General features: G+C 38.4%; 1 protein-coding gene across 3 annotated transcripts in view; it reads left to right on the forward strand.

Annotated features, from left to right (window-relative positions):
• The window catches only part of LOC139746122 (GDP-D-glucose phosphorylase 1), a 29,189-nt gene that overhangs the window by 251 nt on the left and 9,542 nt on the right, over positions 1 to 19,396 (forward strand). The window contains exons 2-5 of one of the 3 annotated variants that reach the window (XM_071656978.1): positions 2,798 to 3,031; positions 13,322 to 13,468; positions 13,698 to 13,882; positions 15,208 to 15,310. In XM_071656978.1, the coding sequence (XP_071513079.1) occupies positions 2,798 to 3,031; positions 13,322 to 13,468; positions 13,698 to 13,882; positions 15,208 to 15,310 (669 nt within the window). The remainder of the gene's footprint in view (positions 1 to 2,797; positions 3,032 to 13,321; positions 13,469 to 13,697; positions 13,883 to 15,207; positions 15,311 to 19,396) is intronic. The other 2 variants (XM_071656979.1, XM_071656980.1) reach the window with 2 other exon arrangements.

Genomic DNA, 19,396 nt, shown 5'->3' on the forward strand with positions numbered 1-19,396 from the left:
AAGCTAGCTTCCCGTATAGGTAGTGGTAACATAATTGTTTTGAAGAATGGCTAATAGATATTTGCTAGTGAGAAATAGACGAGTTCTCTGTGTGTTCCGTACTAATGACTTTTTACTGACCAGTTAAGTTAAGCCAAACTTATTACAAGCCGCATAGGATGTTATAAGAACGTGTGGTCAATGGAAATAACAAAGCTGTCCTGGAAACTCATATGACATTGAATTGATAATGCTCTAATGCATGAATTTAACAATTGTATTTCTATATTTCTGAGATTAGGCAAGTTTTTCAGAATTGTACGAGGATTTCCTTTTACAGTATTCAGTTAGCTGAAGGAATTTTTTATTTAAAGTTAACCTAATGCAGTCACATGGTAAAAAAGTTAGATTAAAAGAATAATTTAGGTTAGATTCAATCCTTTTACAGTTATACCTCTCACAAATGATTACTTGGTTATTCTAAATTGAGTATTTCTGGAGTTTGTTTTCACAATTAAATGCAGTTTATGTATCAAGCATAAATGAAGATCTCTACATTATGACCCTAAACATGTGCATACTTCAGCTGGATGACTAATATCATTCAGTTTAAAGGTAAAGCTGTTGCTTTTGTTCTGGTTCATATTTTCTTAACCTAATCTAATCTAACCAATGTTAGGTTTCAATTGGTTTTAAAATGTTCACCCAAGAAAACCTATATATATATATATATATATATATATATATATATATATATATATATATATATATATATATATATTTATATATATGTGTGTGTGGGTGGGTTGGGCCATTCTTTCGTCTATTTTCTTGCGCTACCTTGCTAATGCAGGAGACTGCAACAGAGTATAAAAAAGATAGAATATATGTATATGTATATTTTTTTTTTCATACTATTCGCCATTTCCCGCGTTAGCAAGGTAGCGCCAAGAACACAGGACTGGACCTTTGAGGGAATATCCTTACCTGGCCCCCTTCTCTGTTCTTTCTTTTGGGAAAAAAAAACAAAAAAAAACAGAGGGGGAGGATTTCCAGCCTCCCGCTCCCTTCCCTTTTAGTCGCCTTCTACGACATGCAGGGAATACGTGGGAAGTATTCTTTCTCCCCAATCCCCAGGGATAATATGTATATATATATATATATATATATATATATATATATATATATATATATATATATATATAATGCGGGAAATGGCGAATAGTTTGAAAGAAAGATATATATATATATATATATATATATATATATATATATATATATATATATATATATATATATATATATTTGCATGGATAGATAGATAGATTAGATAGATATAGATAAATAGATAATTAGATTGATAGGTTTTAAAATGTCACCGCACTCTGCTTGCTTAAGATTATACCAATAGTGACAAGTAACCTTTGCCAAGGCTATATCAGTGGGAGTAGTCTCATCAAAGAACTTTTCACTTCAAAGAAGTCTACATTTCCTTGCTACTGGAAGTAGTGCCACCTTGGGCTGCAGGAGCCTTTAGAAAGGGTCCTGGAGGTCTTGGGTAGCACTGGGACTCTTTCATAGAAATTGATTGTGATGTTCCCATGGTTGTTTAATTTGTTTATGGATGGGGTGGTTAGGGAGGTAAATGCAAGGGTTTTTGGAGAGAGGGGTGAGTATGCAGTCTGTTGGGGATGAGAGGGCCTGGGAAGTGAGTCAGTTGTAGTTCACCGATGATATATCTCTGATGGCTGATTCAAGTGGGAAACTGCAGAAGTTGGTGACTGATTTTAGGAAAGTGTGTGAGAGGAGAAAGTTGAGAGTAAATGTGAATAAGAGCAAGGTTATTAGGTTCAGTAGTTGAAGGACAAGTAAATTGGGATGTAAATTTGAACGGAGAAAGATTGGAGGAAGTGAAGTGTTTTAGATATCTAGGAGTGGACTTTGCAGTGAATGGAATCATGGAAGTGGAAATGAGTCAGAGGGTCGGGGAACTACTATTCATTCAAACATACCCATTTTTGCTCTCTAAGATAATGTTCTCTCTTTCCCCACATTCTTCTTTGCTCTCAGAACCTTTGCCCACTACCCCACCCTGTGACTCATTTCTGCTTGTATGGTTCCATTTGCTGCCAAGTCCACTCCCGCTTGCTCTCCCAAATCCATTCCTGGCGCCACCCTGCCTCACGGGAAACCTGTTTTATATTTTCCAAGTCCTGCCTTCCATTATGATTTCTTTTTATTGGTTGTGTAAAATATCAATGATTAAACAATCTCAAATCATGATTTGATGTGTATGTAATATAATATTGTTTCCAGAATTTTACAAATGAATTTTATGAATATTAGGACACTCCATGCCACTTTGGTAACTGTCTCTTCTTGTAGTTGTTAACTCTTAGGTTAGCCTTGCATGATCTGACCATATAGAACATAACATGACCTATCCCATTCCAGTTACACATAATCAAACCAGACTTTACCTAACCGAATGCAATCAAAGTTCTTATAATACAAAAGTTCCCACATTGCACATAACAGCTTCCTCTTTGAAACATAAGTTATTTAATGGCAAGAATACACATATGATAGAGGTAATAACTACACAGTGCTGATTACAAAATAGTTATATATTAGTTATAAGCTTGTAGTCAATCATTGCATTGCTTCTTTTGAATTTCTAGTGCATGGTTTAGGAAACCAAGAAGACTGTTAATCATAATGTTCACAGGCACCTGTATTGCTCTTTTTATTTGTATTGCTCATATTTTTGTATCTAAAAAAAGAGCTCATTTATATCAAGTTAATTTAATTTTCTTAGTTACAGATTATGGCCTGGAATGAAGAAGTTAACACATGTGATATTTTGTTTGAATATTCCCACAATGATTTTGTGTACACTACCAGCAGTGAACATGGCCAAGACTTGATGTCAGCTTTTGACTCACTGCTACTGCAAAAGTGGGAAGCAGCAAGAGATGCTGGGTTATTCAATTACCAAGTCAATCATGTAGAGACAAAACTACTGCCAGGAAAATTTCGGATTGTGGCTCAGGTCAGTCACAACAATGTGATGTTGAGAGTTGAATTTTCTAAACATATTAATACTAAATAAGATTAATTGACCGTGAGTACCAGTACTTGGTAATGAAGACTTTGAGCTCATGGTCCAAGCTAACCAGGACCTTAAATGTGAGACTAAGTCATCTGTAGAGGTAACAAGAGTTTGTTGTTGGTCTTCTTAGAATTCACTGGACATTGTCCCATAAAATAATTTTGTCGCAGAATAGTATAATTCATATTGGGATACTCTGAAGCTTGTCTAAAATTCAATTTTTGCCATTAGAAAGCCACATGTTGTGTGAGAAGATTCACAATACTGAAAATGTTGGCATGAAACCAAAAAGATTTTGACAACCTTTCTCTTAATGTCAGTGCCAAAGATGATAGCAGTACCTGTGACATCAAGGTTTAACAGGACATTTAATGACTTAGGTAGAAGCTTGGATACCTAGAAGTGGGTTGATTAGGACTTGATTATAAAGATGAGGTTAACCATTATTTTTCATACCCTAGATCAGGTTAACTAGTGATTTTAATTCAATAAACCAGGATTTTCATGAGTTTGGTTACATAGGATCAGGTTAACCTGAATCTTAAATATCCAAAACCACATTAACACAGACTATGACTCTCAGGACCATGTTGATGATGACATTGAGAGTCTAGGACCAAGTTCATTAGGACTTTGATCTTCAGAACTTGGCTAACTGGGACAAAATATCCAGAACCATTTCACCATTTTTTATATCATGTGATAAAGACTCCAGTTATGAATGAAAGCCCTCACTGAGACCAAGCCTTAATAAAACAATAAAACAAAGAAAGGAATATATATATATATATATATATATATATATATATATATATATATATATATATATATATATATATATATATATATATATTCCCTGGGGATAGGGGAGAAAGAATACTTCCCACGTATTCCCTGCGTGTCGTAGAAGGCAACTGAAAGGGAAGGGAGCGGGGGGCTGGAAATCCTCCCCTCTCGTTTTTTTTTTTTTTTTTGATTTTCCAAAAGAAGGAACAGAGAAGAGGTCCAGGTGAGGATATTCCCTCGAAGGCCCAGTCCTCTGTTCTTAACGCTACCTCGCTATCGCGGGAAATAGCGAATAGTATGATCATTATCTTGTGGAGGCTAAGGTGAAGATTAGTATGGGTTTTCAGAAAAGAGGAGTGAATGTTGGGGTGAAGAAGGTGGTGAGAGTAAGTGAGCTTGGGAAGGAGACCTGTGTGGGGAAGTACCAGGAGAGACTGTGTACAGAATGGAAAAAGGTGAGAACAATGGAAGTAAGGGGAGTGGGGGAGGAATGGGATGTATTTAGGGAATCAGTGATGGATTGCGCAAAAGATGCTTGTGGCATGAGAAGAGTGGGAGGTGGGCTGTTTAGAAAGGGTAGTGAGTGGTGGGATGAAGAAGTAAGAGTATTAGTGAAAGAGAAGAGAGAGGCATTTGGACTATTTTTGCAGGGAAAAAATGCAATTGAGTGGGAGAAGTATAAAAGAAAGAGACAGGAGGTCAAGAGAAAGGTGCAAGAGGTGAAAAAAAGGGCAAATGAGAGTTGGGGTGAGAGACTATCAGTAAATTTTAGGGAGAATAAAAAGATGTTCTGGAAGGAGGTAAATAGGGTGCGTAAGACAAGGGAGCAAATGGGAACTTCAGTGAAGGGCGTAAATGGGGAGGTGATAACAAGTAGTGGTGATGTGAGAAGGAGATGGAATGAGTATTTTGAAGGTTTGTTGAATGTGTCTGATGACAGAGTGGCAGATATAGGGTGTTTTGGTCGAGGTGGTGTGCAAAGTGAGAGGGTTAGGGAAAATGATTTGGTAAACAGAGAAGAGGTAGTAAAAGCTTTGCGGAAGATGAAAGCCGGCAAGGCAGCAGGTTTGGATGGTATTGCAGTGGAATTTATTAAAAAAGGGGGTGACTGTATTGTTGACTGGTTGGTAAGGTTATTTAATGTATGTATGACTCATGGTGAGGTGCCTGAGGATTGGCGGAATGCGTGCATAGTGCCATTGTACAAAGGCAAAGGGGATAAGAGTGAGTGCTCAAATTACAGAGGTATAAGTTTGTTGAGTATTCCTGGTAAATTATATGGGAGGGTATTGATTGACAGGGTGAAGGCATGTACAGAGCATCAGATTGGGGAAGAGCAGTGCGGTTTCAGAAGTGGTAGAGGATGTGTGGATCAGGTGTTTGCTTTGAAGAATGTATGTGAGAAATACTTAGAAAACCAAATGGATTTGTATGTAGCATTTATGGATCTGGAGAAGGCATATGATAGAGTTGATAGAGATGCTCTGTGGAAGGTATTAAGAATATATGGTGTGGGAGGCAAGTTGTTAGAAGCAGTGAAAAGTTTTTATCGAGGATGTAAGGCATGTGTACGTGTAGGAAGAGAGGAAAGTGATTGGTTCTCAGTGAATGTAGGTTTGCGGCAGGGGTGTGTGATGTCTCCATGGTTGTTTAATTTGTTTATGGATGGGGTTGTTAGGGAGGTAAATGCAAGAGTCCTGGAAAGAGGGGCAAGTATGAAGTCTGTTGGGGATGAGAGAGCTTGGGAAGTGAGTCAGTTGTTGTTCGCTGATGATACAGCGCTGGTGGCTGATTCATGTGAGAAACTGCAGAAGCTGGTGACTGAGTTTGGTAAAGTGTGTGGAAGAAGAAAGTTAAGAGTAAATGTGAATAAGAGCAAGGTTATTAGGTACAGTAGGGTTGAGGGTCAAGTCAATTGGGAGGTGAGTTTGAATGGAGAAAAACTGGAGGAAGTGAAGTGTTTTAGATATCTGGGAGTGGATCTGTCAGCGGATGGAACCATGGAAGCGGAAGTGGATCATAGGGTGGGGGAGGGGGCGAAAATTTTGGGAGCCTTGAAAAATGTGTGGAAGTCGAGAACATTATCTCGGAAAGCAAAAATGGGTATGTTTGAAGGAATAGTGGTTCCAACAATGTTGTATGGTTGCGAGGCGTGGGCTATGGATAGAGTTGTGCGCAGGAGGATGGATGTGCTGGAAATGAGATGTTTGAGGACAATGTGTGGTGTGAGGTGGTTTGATCGAGTAAGTAACGTAAGGGTAAGAGAGATGTGTGGAAATAAAAAGAGCGTGGTTGAGAGAGCAGAAGAGGGTGTTTTGAAATGGTTTGGGCACATGGAGAGAATGAGTGAGGAAAGATTGACCAAGAGGATATATGTGTCGGAGGTGGAGGGAACGAGGAGAAGAGGGAGACCAAATTGGAGGTGGAAAGATGGAGTGAAAAAGATTTTGTGTGATCGGGGCCTGAACATGCAGGAGGGTGAAAGGAGGGCAAGGAATAGAGTGAATTGGAGCGATGTGGTATACAGGGGTTGACGTGCTGTCAGTGGAGTGAATCAAGGCATGTGAAGCGTCTGGGGTAAACCATGGAAAGCTGTGTAGGTATGTATATTTGCGTGTGTGGACGTGTGTATGTACATGTGTATGGGGTGGGTTGGGCCATTTCTTTCGTCTGTTTCCTTGCGCTACCTCGCAAACGCGGGAGACAGCAACAAAGTATAAAAAAAAAAAAAAATATATATATATATATATATATATATATATATATATATATATATATATATATATATATATATATATATATATATTTTTTTTTTTTTTTCTTTCTTTCAAACTATTCGCCATTTCCCGCATTAGCGAGGTAGCATTAAGAACAGAGGACTGGGCCTTTGAGGGAATACCCTCACCTGGCCCAATTCTCTGTTCCTTCTTTTGAAAAAAAAAAAAAAAAAAAAAAAAAAAAAAGAATACTTCCCACGTATTCCCTGCGTATCATAGAAGGCGACTAAAAGGGAAGGAAGCGGGGGGCTGGAAATCCTCCCCTCTCGTTTTTTTTTTTTTTTTTTTTCTAAAAGAGGGAACAGAGAAGAGGGCCAGGTGAGGATATTCCCTCAAAGGCCCAGTCCTCTGTTCTTAACGCTACCTCGCTATCGCGGGAAATGGTGAATAGTTTGAAAAAATATATATATATATATATATATATTTATATATATATATATATATAAATATATGTATATATATATATTTTATATATATATATTTATATATATATATATATATATATATATATATATATATATATATATATATATATATATATATATATATATATATATATATATATATATATATATTTTTTCAAACTATTCACCATTTCCCGCGATAGCGAGGTAGCGTTAAGAACAGAGGACTGGGCCTTTGAGGGAATATCCTCACCTGGCCCTCTTCTCTGTTCCCTCTTTTAGAAAAAAAAAAAAAAAAAAAAACGAGAGGGGAGGATATATATATATATATATATATATATATATATATATATATATATCCTCTACCACTTCTGAAACCACACTGCTCTTCCCCAATCTGATGCTCTGTACATGCCTTCACCCTCTCAATCAATATCCTCCCATATAATTTACCAGGAATACTCAACAAACTTATACCTCTGTAATTTGAGCACTCACTCTTATCCCCTTTGCCTTTGTACAATGGCACTATGCACGCATTCCGCCAATCCTCAGGCACCTCACCATGAGTCATACATACATTAAATAACCTTACCAACCAGTCAACAATGCAGTCACCCCTGTGGATCAGGTGTTTGCTTTGAAGAATGTATGTGAGAAATACTTAGAAAAGCAAATGGATTTGTATGTAGCATTTATGGACCTGGAGAAGGCATATGATAGAGTTGATAGAGATGCTCTGTGGAAGGTATTAAGAATATATGGTGTGGGAGGCAAGTTGTTAGAAGCAGTGAAAAGTTTTTATCGAGGATGTAAGGCATGTGTACGTGTAGGAAGAGAGGAAAGTGATTGGTTCTCAGTGAATGTAGGTTTGCGGCAGGGGTGTGTGATGTCTCCATGGTTGTTTAATTTGTTTATGGATGGGGTTGTTAGGGAGGTGAATGCAAGAGTTTTGGAAAGAGGGGCAAGTATGAAGTCTGTTGGGGATGAGAGAGCTTGGGAAGTGAGTCAGTTGTTGTTCGCTGATGATACAGCGCTGGTGGCTGATTCATGTGAGAAACTGCAGAAGCTGGTGACTGAGTTTGGTAAAGTGTGTGAAAGAAGAAAGTTAAGAGTAAATGTGAATAAGAGCAAGGTTATTAGGTACAGTAGGGTTGAGGGTCAAGTCAATTGGGAGGTGAGTTTGAATGGAGAAAAACTGGAGGAAGTGAAGTGTTTTAGATATCTGGGAGTGGATCTGGCAGCGGATGGAACCATGGAAGCGGAAGTGGATCATAGGGTGGGGGAGGGGGCGAAAATTCTGGGAGCCTTGAAGAATGTGTGGAAGTCGAGAACATTATCTCAGAAAGCAAAAATGGGTATGTTTGAAGGAATAGTGGTTCCAACAATGTTGTATGGTTGCGAGGCGTGGGCTATGGATAGAGTTGTGCGCAGGAGGATGGATGTGCTGGAAATGAGATGTTTGAGGACAATGTGTGGTGTGAGGTGGTTTGATCGAGTAAGTAACGTAAGGGTAAGAGAGATGTGTGGAAATAAAAAAAGCGTGGTTGAGAGAGCAGAAGAGGGTGTTTTGAAATGGTTTGGGCACATGGAGAGAATGAGTGAGGAAAGATTGACCAAGAGGATATATGTGTCGGAGGTGGAGGGAACGAGGAGAAGAGGGAGACCAAATTGGAGGTGGAAAGATGGAGTGAAAAAGATTTTGTGTGATCGGGGCCTGAACATGCAGGAGGGTGAAAGGAGGGCAAGGAATAGAGTGAATTGGAGCAATGTGGTATACCGGGGTTGACGTGCTGTCAGTGGATTGAATCAAGGCATGTGAAGCGTCTGGGGTAAACCATGGAAAGCTGTGTAGGTATGTATATTTGCGTGTGTGGACGTATGTATATACATGTGTATGGGGGTGGGTTGGGCCATTTCTTTCGTCTGTTTCCTTGCGTTACCTCGCAAACGCGGGAAACAGCGACAAAGCAAGGTTATTAGGTACAGTAGGGTTGAGGGTCAAGTCAATTGGGAGGTGAGTTTGAATGGAGAAAAACTGGAGGAAGTGAAGTGTTTTAGATATCTGGGAGTGGATCTGGCAGCGGATGGAACCATGGAAGCGGAAGTGGATCATAGGGTGGGGGAGGGGGCGAAAATCCTGGGGGCCTTGAAGAATGTGTGGAAGTCGAGAACATTATCTCGGAAAGCAAAAATGGGTATGTTTGAAGGAATAGTGGTTCCAATAATGTTGTATGGTTGCGAGACGTGGGCTATGGATAGAGTTGTGCGCAGGAGGATGGATGTGCTGGAAATGAGATGTTTGAGGACAATGTGTGGTGTGAGGTGGTTTGATCGAGTGAGTAACGTAAGGGTAAGAGAGATGTGTGGAAATAGAAAGAGTGTGGTTGAGAGAGCAGAAGAGGGTGTTTTGAAGTGGTTTGGGCACATGGAGAGGATGAGTGAGGAAAGATTGACCAAGAGGATATATGTGTCGGAGGTGGAGGGAACAAGGAGAAGAGGGAGACCAAATTGGAGGTGGAAAGATGGAGTGAAAAAGATTTTGTGTGATCGGGGCCTGAACATGCAGGAAGGTGAAAGGAGGGCAAGGAATAGAGTGAATTGGAGCGATGTGGTATACTGGGGTTGACGTGCTGTCAGTGGATTGAAGCAGGGCATGTGAAGCGTCTGGGGTAAGCCATGGAAAGCTGTGTAGGTATGTATATTTGCGTGTGTGGACGTATGTATATACATGTGTATGGGGGGGGGGGCATTTCTTTCATCTGTTTCCTTGCGCTACCTCGCAAACGCGGGAGACAGTGACAAAGTATAATATATAAATAAATAAATATATATATATATATATATATATATATATATATATATATATATATATATATATATATATATATATATATATATATATATTATCCCTGGGGATAGGGGATTAAGAATACTTCCCACGTATTCCCTGCGTGTCGTAGAAGGCGACTAAAGGGGAGGGAGCGGGGGGCTGGAACTCCTCCCCTCTCGTTTTTTTTTTAATTTTCCAAAAGAAGGAACAGAGAAGAGGGCCAGGTGAGGATATTCCCTCAAAGGCCCAGTCCTCTGTTCTTACCACTACCTCGCTAATGCGGGAAATGGTGGTTTGAAAAAAAGAAAAAAAAAATATGTATGCATGCAATATATATGCAATATATATGAATGCAAGAGTTTTGGAAAGAGGGGCAAGTATGAAGTCTGTTGTGGATGAGAGAGCTTGGGAAGTGAGTCAGTTGTTGTTCGCTGATGATACAGCGCTGGTGGCTGATTCATGTGAGAAACTGCAGAAGCTGGTGACTGAGTTTGGTAAAGTGTGTGAAAGAAGAAAGTTAAGAGTAAATGTGAATAAGAGCAAGGTTATTAGGTACAGTAGGGTTGAGGGTCAAGTCAATTGGGAGGTGAGTTTGAATGGAGAAAAACTGGAGGAAGTAAAGTGTTTTAGATATCTGGGAGTGGATCTGGCAGCGGATGGAACCATGGAAGCGGAAGTGAATCATAGGGTGGGGGAGGGGGTGAAAATCCTGGGAGCCTTGAAGAATGTGAGGAAGTCGAGAACATTATCTTGGAAAGCAAAAATGAGTATGTTTGAAGGAATAGTTGTTCCAACAATGTTGTATGGTTGCGAGGCATGGGCTATGGATAGAGTTGTGTGCAGGAGGGTGGATGTGCTGGAAATGAGATGTTTGAGGACAATGTCTCGTGTGAGGTGGTTTGATCGAGTAAGTAATGTAAGGGTAAGAGAGATGTGTGGAAATAAAAAGAGCATGGTTGAGAAAGCAGAAGAGGGTGTTTTGAAATGGTTTGGGCACATGAAGAGAATGAGTGAGGAAAGATTGACCAAGAGGATATATGTGTCGGAGGTGGAGGGAACGAGGAGAAGTGGGAGACCAAATTGGAGGTGGAAAGATGGAGTGAAAAAGATTTTGTGTGATCGGGGCCTGAACATGCAGGAGGGTGAAAGGAGGGCAAGGAATAGAGTGAATTGGATCGATGTGGTATACCGGGGTTGACGTGCTGTCAGTGGATTGAATCAGGGCATGTGAAGCGTATGGGGTAAACCATGGAAAGTTGTGTGGGGCCTGGATGTGGAAAGGGAGCTGTGGTTTCGGGCATTATTGCATGACAGCTAGAGAGTAAGTGTGAAGGAATGGGGCCTTTGTTGTCTTTTCCTAGTGCTACCTCGCACACATGAGGGGGTAGGGGGATGGTATTCCATGTGTGGCGAGGTGGCGATGGGAATGAATAAAGGCAGAGAGTGTGAATTGTGTGCATGGGTATATATGTATGTGTCTGTGTGTGTATATATATGTGTACATTGAGATGTATAGGTCTGTATATTTGCGTGTGTGGATGTGTATGTATATACATTGTGTATGGGGGTGGGTTGGGCCATTTCTTTCGCCTGTTTCCTTGCGCTACCTCGCAAACGCGGGAGACAGTGACAAAGCAAAATAAATAAGATAAATAAAAATATATATATGCTAATATGATATGTATGTGTATGCTATTATTTATTGATTTAGGAAAAGACTCCAGCAGTAATAAAATTGTGTTGGAAAGATTGTGCCAGATTCAGGGTATGTGATTTAAAAGCATGGTGAATAGATATATTTAGGAAAATAGATTATGTAGTGGAAGGAAAAGTAGATTGATTCATTGGTTAAAGGTAATATGAAAATGCATCATATCACCATATTTGTCATAAGCACAAGAAAATTGACATACAATGTTTAGGAGTCCTTGTAAGATTGTTACACTAGAAGCTTGACATTTGAGCTGGAGCCTTCCCCTCTGTTAAGTTATTTCTTTGGATGGCATGGCTGAAGAACTACATGATTGGAAGGCAAGTGATGAGTTGGCTTAGAAAGTCAACTTTGATCTTGTGAAAAACCTGCTGTCTGAGCCAGACCATCACTTTTCATCCTGTCAGTTAGCTCTCTGACTTAGCTATTGAGAGATATATGAAAGGAGGGCAAGTGATGGGTTGGCTCACAATGCAAGTATATTGCTTGGTTTTGTTGTGGAAAGCAGTAGAACCTCAGATGTGGTGAGAATTGCGACCCACACTAACATGTGCTCATGAAAACATTGCTGGATGACTTATGGTAAGAAGGCACCGTAAATTTTCTTTTTTTTTTAAATACTATAGAGTTAGGAAGAGTGGGCAGAATGAAGAATAAAAAAATAAAAAAAAGTGCATTATGAGCAAGGTAGTTTATGGGGTAAAAAAAGGAGTGCAAAGTGTGAAATCAAGTATTACACAAATGTCTCTAATTTGTATGCTATATCTGGGCGAGGCAAATGGCAATAGAAATAGAGAAGGAATATGTGGAGAATCAAGATTATAATACATTTGTAAGAGTAAGGTTCTCAACCAGATATATGCCAATATCATGAGATATGGTGGATTTTGTGCATGTGAAAAAAAAGGAGTACAGAGGTTAAATCAAGTATTACACAAATGTCTCTAATTTGTATGCTATATCTGGGCGAAGCAAATGGCAATAGAAGTAGAGAAAGAATGTGTGGAGAATCAAGATTATAATACATTTGTAAGAGGAAGGTTCTCAACCGGATATATGCCAGTATCATGAGATATGGTGGATTTTGTGCATGTGCTGTCTTGCTGTACATGTGTGTATGACATGGTTAGGATAGTAGAATTCTCTTATTGTAGAAATGTATGGAAGTTATTAGATATAAGAACAAAGCATGAAGGACATTCATGTGTACTTTTGTTATTCTTTCCTTACAGTTAACAGAAATTAATAGTTTAGGATAAATTCAGTGTAGACTCGGTTTCCTGACTGGAAGGTTTACTTAAACCCTTGTGCTGGGATGGCAGCATCAACTACATTACTGTGTTGTGAGTCAATAAGTTGCTTAGATATTTGTGGATATCAGAAAATTATTCATGTATGTAGATCATCTGTGAAGAATATGAATCTGCTAAATTGTAAAAAGAACTTGCGGAGACTGTCAGCATGTTATGAAGATAAAGGTGAATCTGGGTGGATTAGGATAGAATTAATGACTTGAAAATGGAAATCAAGAATGTTTGAAAGATTCTCCTTACATGAAAATGGAAATCAAGAATGTTTGAAAGATTCTCCTTACATTTTTTTGTGATTAGTATATTTACTGTTCAACATAAGAGGTTATATTGAGTTTGAAGAAACATAAATTGAAGTGCAAATTATTTCATTCTTTTTCTATTGTTTGTTGTGATTCAATTTTTACAGATGAATACCAAGCGGAAGACAATGAGGAGAAAACCTGAGCAAATAACATCTGTTAAGCAGCCTTTTAATCCTGAGAAGTTTAATTTTACAAATATAAAGAAAGAAGAAATTCTTGCAAAGCTCCATTACAAGCAAAATTGTTCAAAGGTGATGTTATATTTCATTATATATACAAATAGGAATAACCCAACAAACACTAGACTTTTTGTAAAAACAGTTCTAGAAGGAAGGTGTATGAAGAATTAATGACTTCTTACATGTCAATTTTTTAAATGAAAAGAAGTTAGAAAAAACAAAGTTTTGCCTTTTTTGTAAGAGTAGATAAACACATCAGTGTGCAGTTTTTTCCGCATAATTATGTTTATGTTGTTTACAGATAACAGACTGTGAAGGAATGGCAGATGGAGACAAGACCTTGGAAGGTAGCCTCGCCATTAACAATGCACCCATCTGCTACAGTCACAGTTTGATTCTTCCATTTCTCTCCCAGTGTCGCCCTCAAGTAATCGACGATGAATTCCTACGGGTTGCTTTTCACACAATATTGTTATCTCAGACTCCGTGAGTTTAAAATTAGGTTGCTGTTGATTTTGTTATTCTGAAATAATCTTCATTCCAATATCTGCATACAAGATGAGTTATAAGAAAATAAGTAATGAAAAATTACACCCTTCAAGTTCTGAGAGATCACTGGGAGTTTTTGGAAATTAACCCTGATATAATAGAAAAATTCCAGAAAGATCATGAAATGGGTATGGTGCCTTTCAGATGCATATTTGTTCTTGCAAATAATGTACAGACTTGATATGAGATCTAGTGACAAGATTAGTATAGATTAGAGGCCCATACACATTAAGAAAGTTTTAGATATTGCAGAATAATAGTATTACCACAACTGTTCATTCTTACTTTTATGATACATTGCTGAGAAAAAAAAATTATGTATTCTCTTTCCTTTCTAATTTTGCCTTATTCTTGACCTACTTGTGGTTCTATAATTTTGTAATCCTTTAAGTCAGTCACAGTCCTACCACATTCCTTGTTAACTGTGAAATGAAGGCATTCCTCTAATTCCATTTTCTTTTATGTAATGAAATAAACTCTTCCCTCCATTAAGTAATAAGGCACACAACCACTTTTTCATACTGACATGAACACTCTCCAGGTCTGTACAACTGCATCTTTACCTCCACTTCACACCATTTCATTCCCTTCTCCCTGCACACCCTAACTTTTTTCAGTTTATTTATTTAGCATTATTCATTCCCATACTTATTCCACTCTCATTATCTCTGATCCAACTGTAAAGATGCATATGTCTCATACTGAAGTAGTCTTTTCACTTCTTGCAAACTATTTTCATTGTTTCAGACTTGTTTAGTGTGCTCTTGCCTGTAATCCAAATTCTTCTTGTACACGTATTTACTGTCTTTTAGTATCTTTAGCATGGTATATCACATAGATTTTCATTGATCATTTTTGAGAGATTCTCATGCATATGGTAATAATGTCTTTAAGAGCTTGTAGCTTGTGTGTATTCCAATGTGGACACTAGTCTTCTTTGATCTACATTGCCGTTTTATTTGAAAATTTGAAGAAAACATTGAGGTATTATTGTTAATGATGATGCCAACTTTACGTTAATTAACACTTTTAGCTTGTGAAAATGATGCAAAAATCGATTGAAACATTTGACACTTTCATCATGAATGGAGGTATGAGACAGTAGATAGTCAGAGGCAAAACTAAAGTGGAGTGGAGGCATTATGAAACATCATTGGTTCATGGTTTGTATGAATATGATTACAGATCTTCTGAAGGGAGGCTCTGAGAACTGCTGTTGTGTTACAATTTTGGATTACATTCAGTATCTTTTTCTCTTGCAGAGATTTTAGAATAGCTTATAATTCCCTTGGTGGATGTGCATCAGTGAACCATCTTCACATTCATGTGTATTACCTGCCATATCAGCTTTACATTGAAACTGCTGTAAGTGTTTTATTGTTTAGCATTTGGTTAAAAATTTACAAATTTGTTTTTAAATTTTCTGATAACGAACTTTCTGGTAGTAAAAGCTGGCCTGTCTATGCTTTTCTATCTTGACTTTAAAGGATTTGCTTATTCTGGGACCCTTGTGTCAGTCTGAGCAGATACGATTTTAGTGTAGAGAATAAAAGCCTGCTTAATCTGACTTAGCGTGCTGTTGTTCAGGCTCTTGAGTCAAGTAAAAAGTTATCCTGCATTGATATGAATCTTTGGGATAAAAGAAAATGTTTTCGTAGCCAAAGGTAATGGCTGCCTTATTTTTTTTTTTTTTTTTTTTTTTTTTTTTATACTTTGTCGCTGTCTCCCGCGTTTGCGAGGTAGCGCAAGGAAACAGACGAAAGAAATGGCCCAACCCCCCCCCCCCATACACATGTATATACATACGTCCACACACGCAAATATTCATACCTACACAGCTTTCCATGGTTTTCCCCAGACGCTTCACATGCCTTGATTCAATCCACTGACAGCACGTCAACCCCGGTATACCACATCGCTCCAATTCACTCTATTCCTTGCCCTCCTTTCACCCTCCTGCATGTTCAGGCCCCGATCACACAAAATCTTTTTCACTCCATCTTTCCACCTCCAATTTGGTCTCCCTCTTCTCCTCGTTCCCTCCACCTCCGACACATATATCCTCTTGGTCAATCTTTCCTCACTCATTCTCTCCATGTGCCCAAACCACTTCAAAACACCCTCCTCTGCTCTCTCAACCACGCTCTTTTTATTTCCACACATCTCTCTTACCCTTACGTTACTCACTCGATCAAACCACCTCACACCACACATTGTCCTCAAACATCTCATTTCCAGCACATCCATCCTCCTGCGCACAACTCTATCCATAGCCCACGCCTCGCAACCATACAACATTGTTGGAACCACTATTCCTTCAAACATACCCATTTTTGCTTTCCGAGATAATGTTCTCGACTTCCACACATTCTTCAAGGCCCCCAGAATTTTCGCCCCCTCCCCCACCCTATGATCCACTTCCGCTTCCATGGTTCCATCCGCTGCCAGATCCACTCCCAGATATCTAAAACACTTCACTTCCTCCAGTTTTCCTCCATTCAAACTCACCTCCCAATTGACTTGACCCTCAACCCTACTGTACCTAATAACCTTGCTCTTATTCACATTTACTCTTAAATTTCTTCTTCCACACACTTTACCAAACTCAGTCACTAGCTTCTGCAGTTTCTCACATGAATCAGCCACCAGCGCTGTATCATCAGCGAACAACAACTGACTCACTTCCCAAGCTCTCTCTTCCCCAACAGACTTCATACTTGCCCCTCTTTATATGATGCTTCTTTTTTTCTTATTTCATTTATTCATTTGATTTTGCCTTATGGTTATTCAGCATTGTGGCTGTCTCATTGGTAAGAAATTTACCTTGTCATCTGGAGTTGATTCTTTTTAATCATGTTGGACCAAATATCGAAAATATTTTAGTAGTGGTGTAATTAGAATACTGCACATTGGGTTTTGAAAGATAAATTATTCACAATTGTCACTTCAACCTAATATCTTTGTATGATTTATTGTCCTCTCAAGTATTCATAACATGTAAGAAAATATTTGTCTTGAAAATATTATGTGGTGTTGCTTTACACCCATGTCACACAGCAGTAAATACCTAGTGAGAATCCATTTGGAATATGCATACCAGTTGGTGATGGGAAAAATAATAAAAGATTTAGCGGATTATATGATACATTTAAGAGTTAAGAAAATACAAATGCTCAAGCCCAAAGAACAGTAAGAGTAAACATGAAAATCAAAATTAGATTCTGAATTCATGTTTTATGTAGAAAATGTGGTATGTACATATGTGTAAAATGTAGTTGGTAAACCATTGTTGAAAGTGAAAATATATACACTTGATACAAAATGAAAACTTTAGGAAAACTACAGAAATGATTTGTAAAATAAGAATGTTCTCACATTCTAGAGTACATAGATATGAATTAAAAACTCAGGTAACAGGTTAAGAAATAGAAAATAATAGATAAAATGAGTTTGAATGTTTGAATAAGCTTGAATATTTTTTGACTCACTCTGCGTTTAGAATGAAATAATATTAAATGTGCAGCTTTGTGTGGCCTCCTTAGAGGATAACTGTGGGACCAAATAGGTTTTTGAAGTTTCTTCATTAGCATGTTGGATACAATGCCCGAATAGTAGGGAAGAGAGGGGATTGATTATGTAATAGATAGCAGTGTTGGTGTTTTTATTAGCTCAACACACTCTTTTTTTACTAACAAGCTGGTAGTATATGACTCTCATGATACTCTTGTCATTGCTTTATGTCATGGCTATCTAACCTCTTTCCATCTTTCTTTGCAACATTTTCTTTATTGAATTATTGCTGAGATTTAGGGCTTGATTTTTTTTTTTAGAAAGTTTCAAAGTCATCATATTGCTAGGTTAGGTTAGGGTGGTTTTAATCAATATCACTGTAGGTATATAATATTATTAAAAACTATATTATTTTGTTCTCTTCTCTTTTAATGTACCTTAACAAATGTTTAGTTATGGGCTAAGTGAAAATTGCAGCTTGTGTGGTTCTGGTAAAATTCTGATACAAAGTATCCACTTGATTATCATCTAAATATTTATTTTCTATGATTTTATCGTTATACTTAGTCGCTGTCTCCCGCGTTAGCAAGGTAGCTCAAGGAAACAGATGAAAGAAATGGTCCAACCCATCCACATGCACATGCATATACATAAACGCCCACACATGCACATATACATACCTATACATTTTAATGTATACGTACATATACATACACAGACATCTACATATATACACATGTACATGTTCAAATTTGCTGCCTTCATCCATTTCCGTCGCCACCCCACCACACATGAAACAGCACCCCTCTCCCCTCGCACATGCACAAGGTAGTGCTAGGAAAAGACAACAAAGGCCATATTTATTCACACTGTCTCTAGCTGTCATGTATAATGCACTGAAACCACAGCTCCCTTGCCACATCCAGGCCCCACAGAACTTTCCATAGCTTACCCCAGACACTTCACATGCCCTGGTTCAATCCATTGACAGCACGTCGACCCAGGTATACCACATCATTCCAATTCACTCTATTCCTTGCGTGCCTTTCACCCTCCTGTATGTTCAGGCCCCAATAGCTGAAAATCTTTTTCACTCCATCCTTCCACCTCCAGTTTGGTCTCCCATTTCTCCTCGTTCCCTTCACCTTTGACACACACATATCCTCTTTGTCAATCTTTCCTCACTTGTTCTCTCAATGTGACCAAACCATTTCAATACATTCTCTTCTACTCTCTCAACCACACTTTTTATTACCACATATCTCTCTTACCCTTTCATTACTTACTTGATCCAACCACCTCACACCACATATTGTCCTCAAACATTTCATTTCCAACTCCTCCGAGATAACATTATCGCCTTCCACACATTCTTCAGCGCTCCCAGAACCTTTGCCCTCTCCCCCACCCTGTGACTCACTTCTGCTTCCATAGTTCCATCCGCTGCTAAATCCACTCCCAGATATATAAAAACTTCCTTCTGCTTCCATGGTTCCATCTGCTGCTAAATCCACTCCCAGATATATAAAAACTTCACTTCCTTCAGTTTTTCTCTATTCAAACTTACTTCCCCATTAACATGTCCCTCAACCCTACTGAACCTTGCTCTTATTCACCTTTACTCTCAGCTTTCTTCTTTCATACACTTTACCAAACTCAGTCACCAACTTCTGCAGTTTCTCACCCAAATCAGTCACCAGCACTGTATCATCAGCTAACAACAACTGACTCACTTTCAAAGCCCTCTTGAATTAAGTCTGAAGTGAATTTACAGATGTTTCCAGTCCTGTAGCCAGTTGACACAATAAAAGATATCCAACCAGATACACTGCATGAATCTGGATGAATGCCTATCATACATGTAGCCACTGCCATAAAAAGATTCATATTTGCTTGTGGAGACCAAATATTTTCACATTGTTTTGTAGCTTATGTGAATTT

Source organism: Panulirus ornatus, chromosome 64 (genome assembly GCF_036320965.1).
Source record: "Panulirus ornatus isolate Po-2019 chromosome 64, ASM3632096v1, whole genome shotgun sequence".
NCBI lineage: Eukaryota > Metazoa > Arthropoda > Malacostraca > Decapoda > Palinuridae > Panulirus > Panulirus ornatus.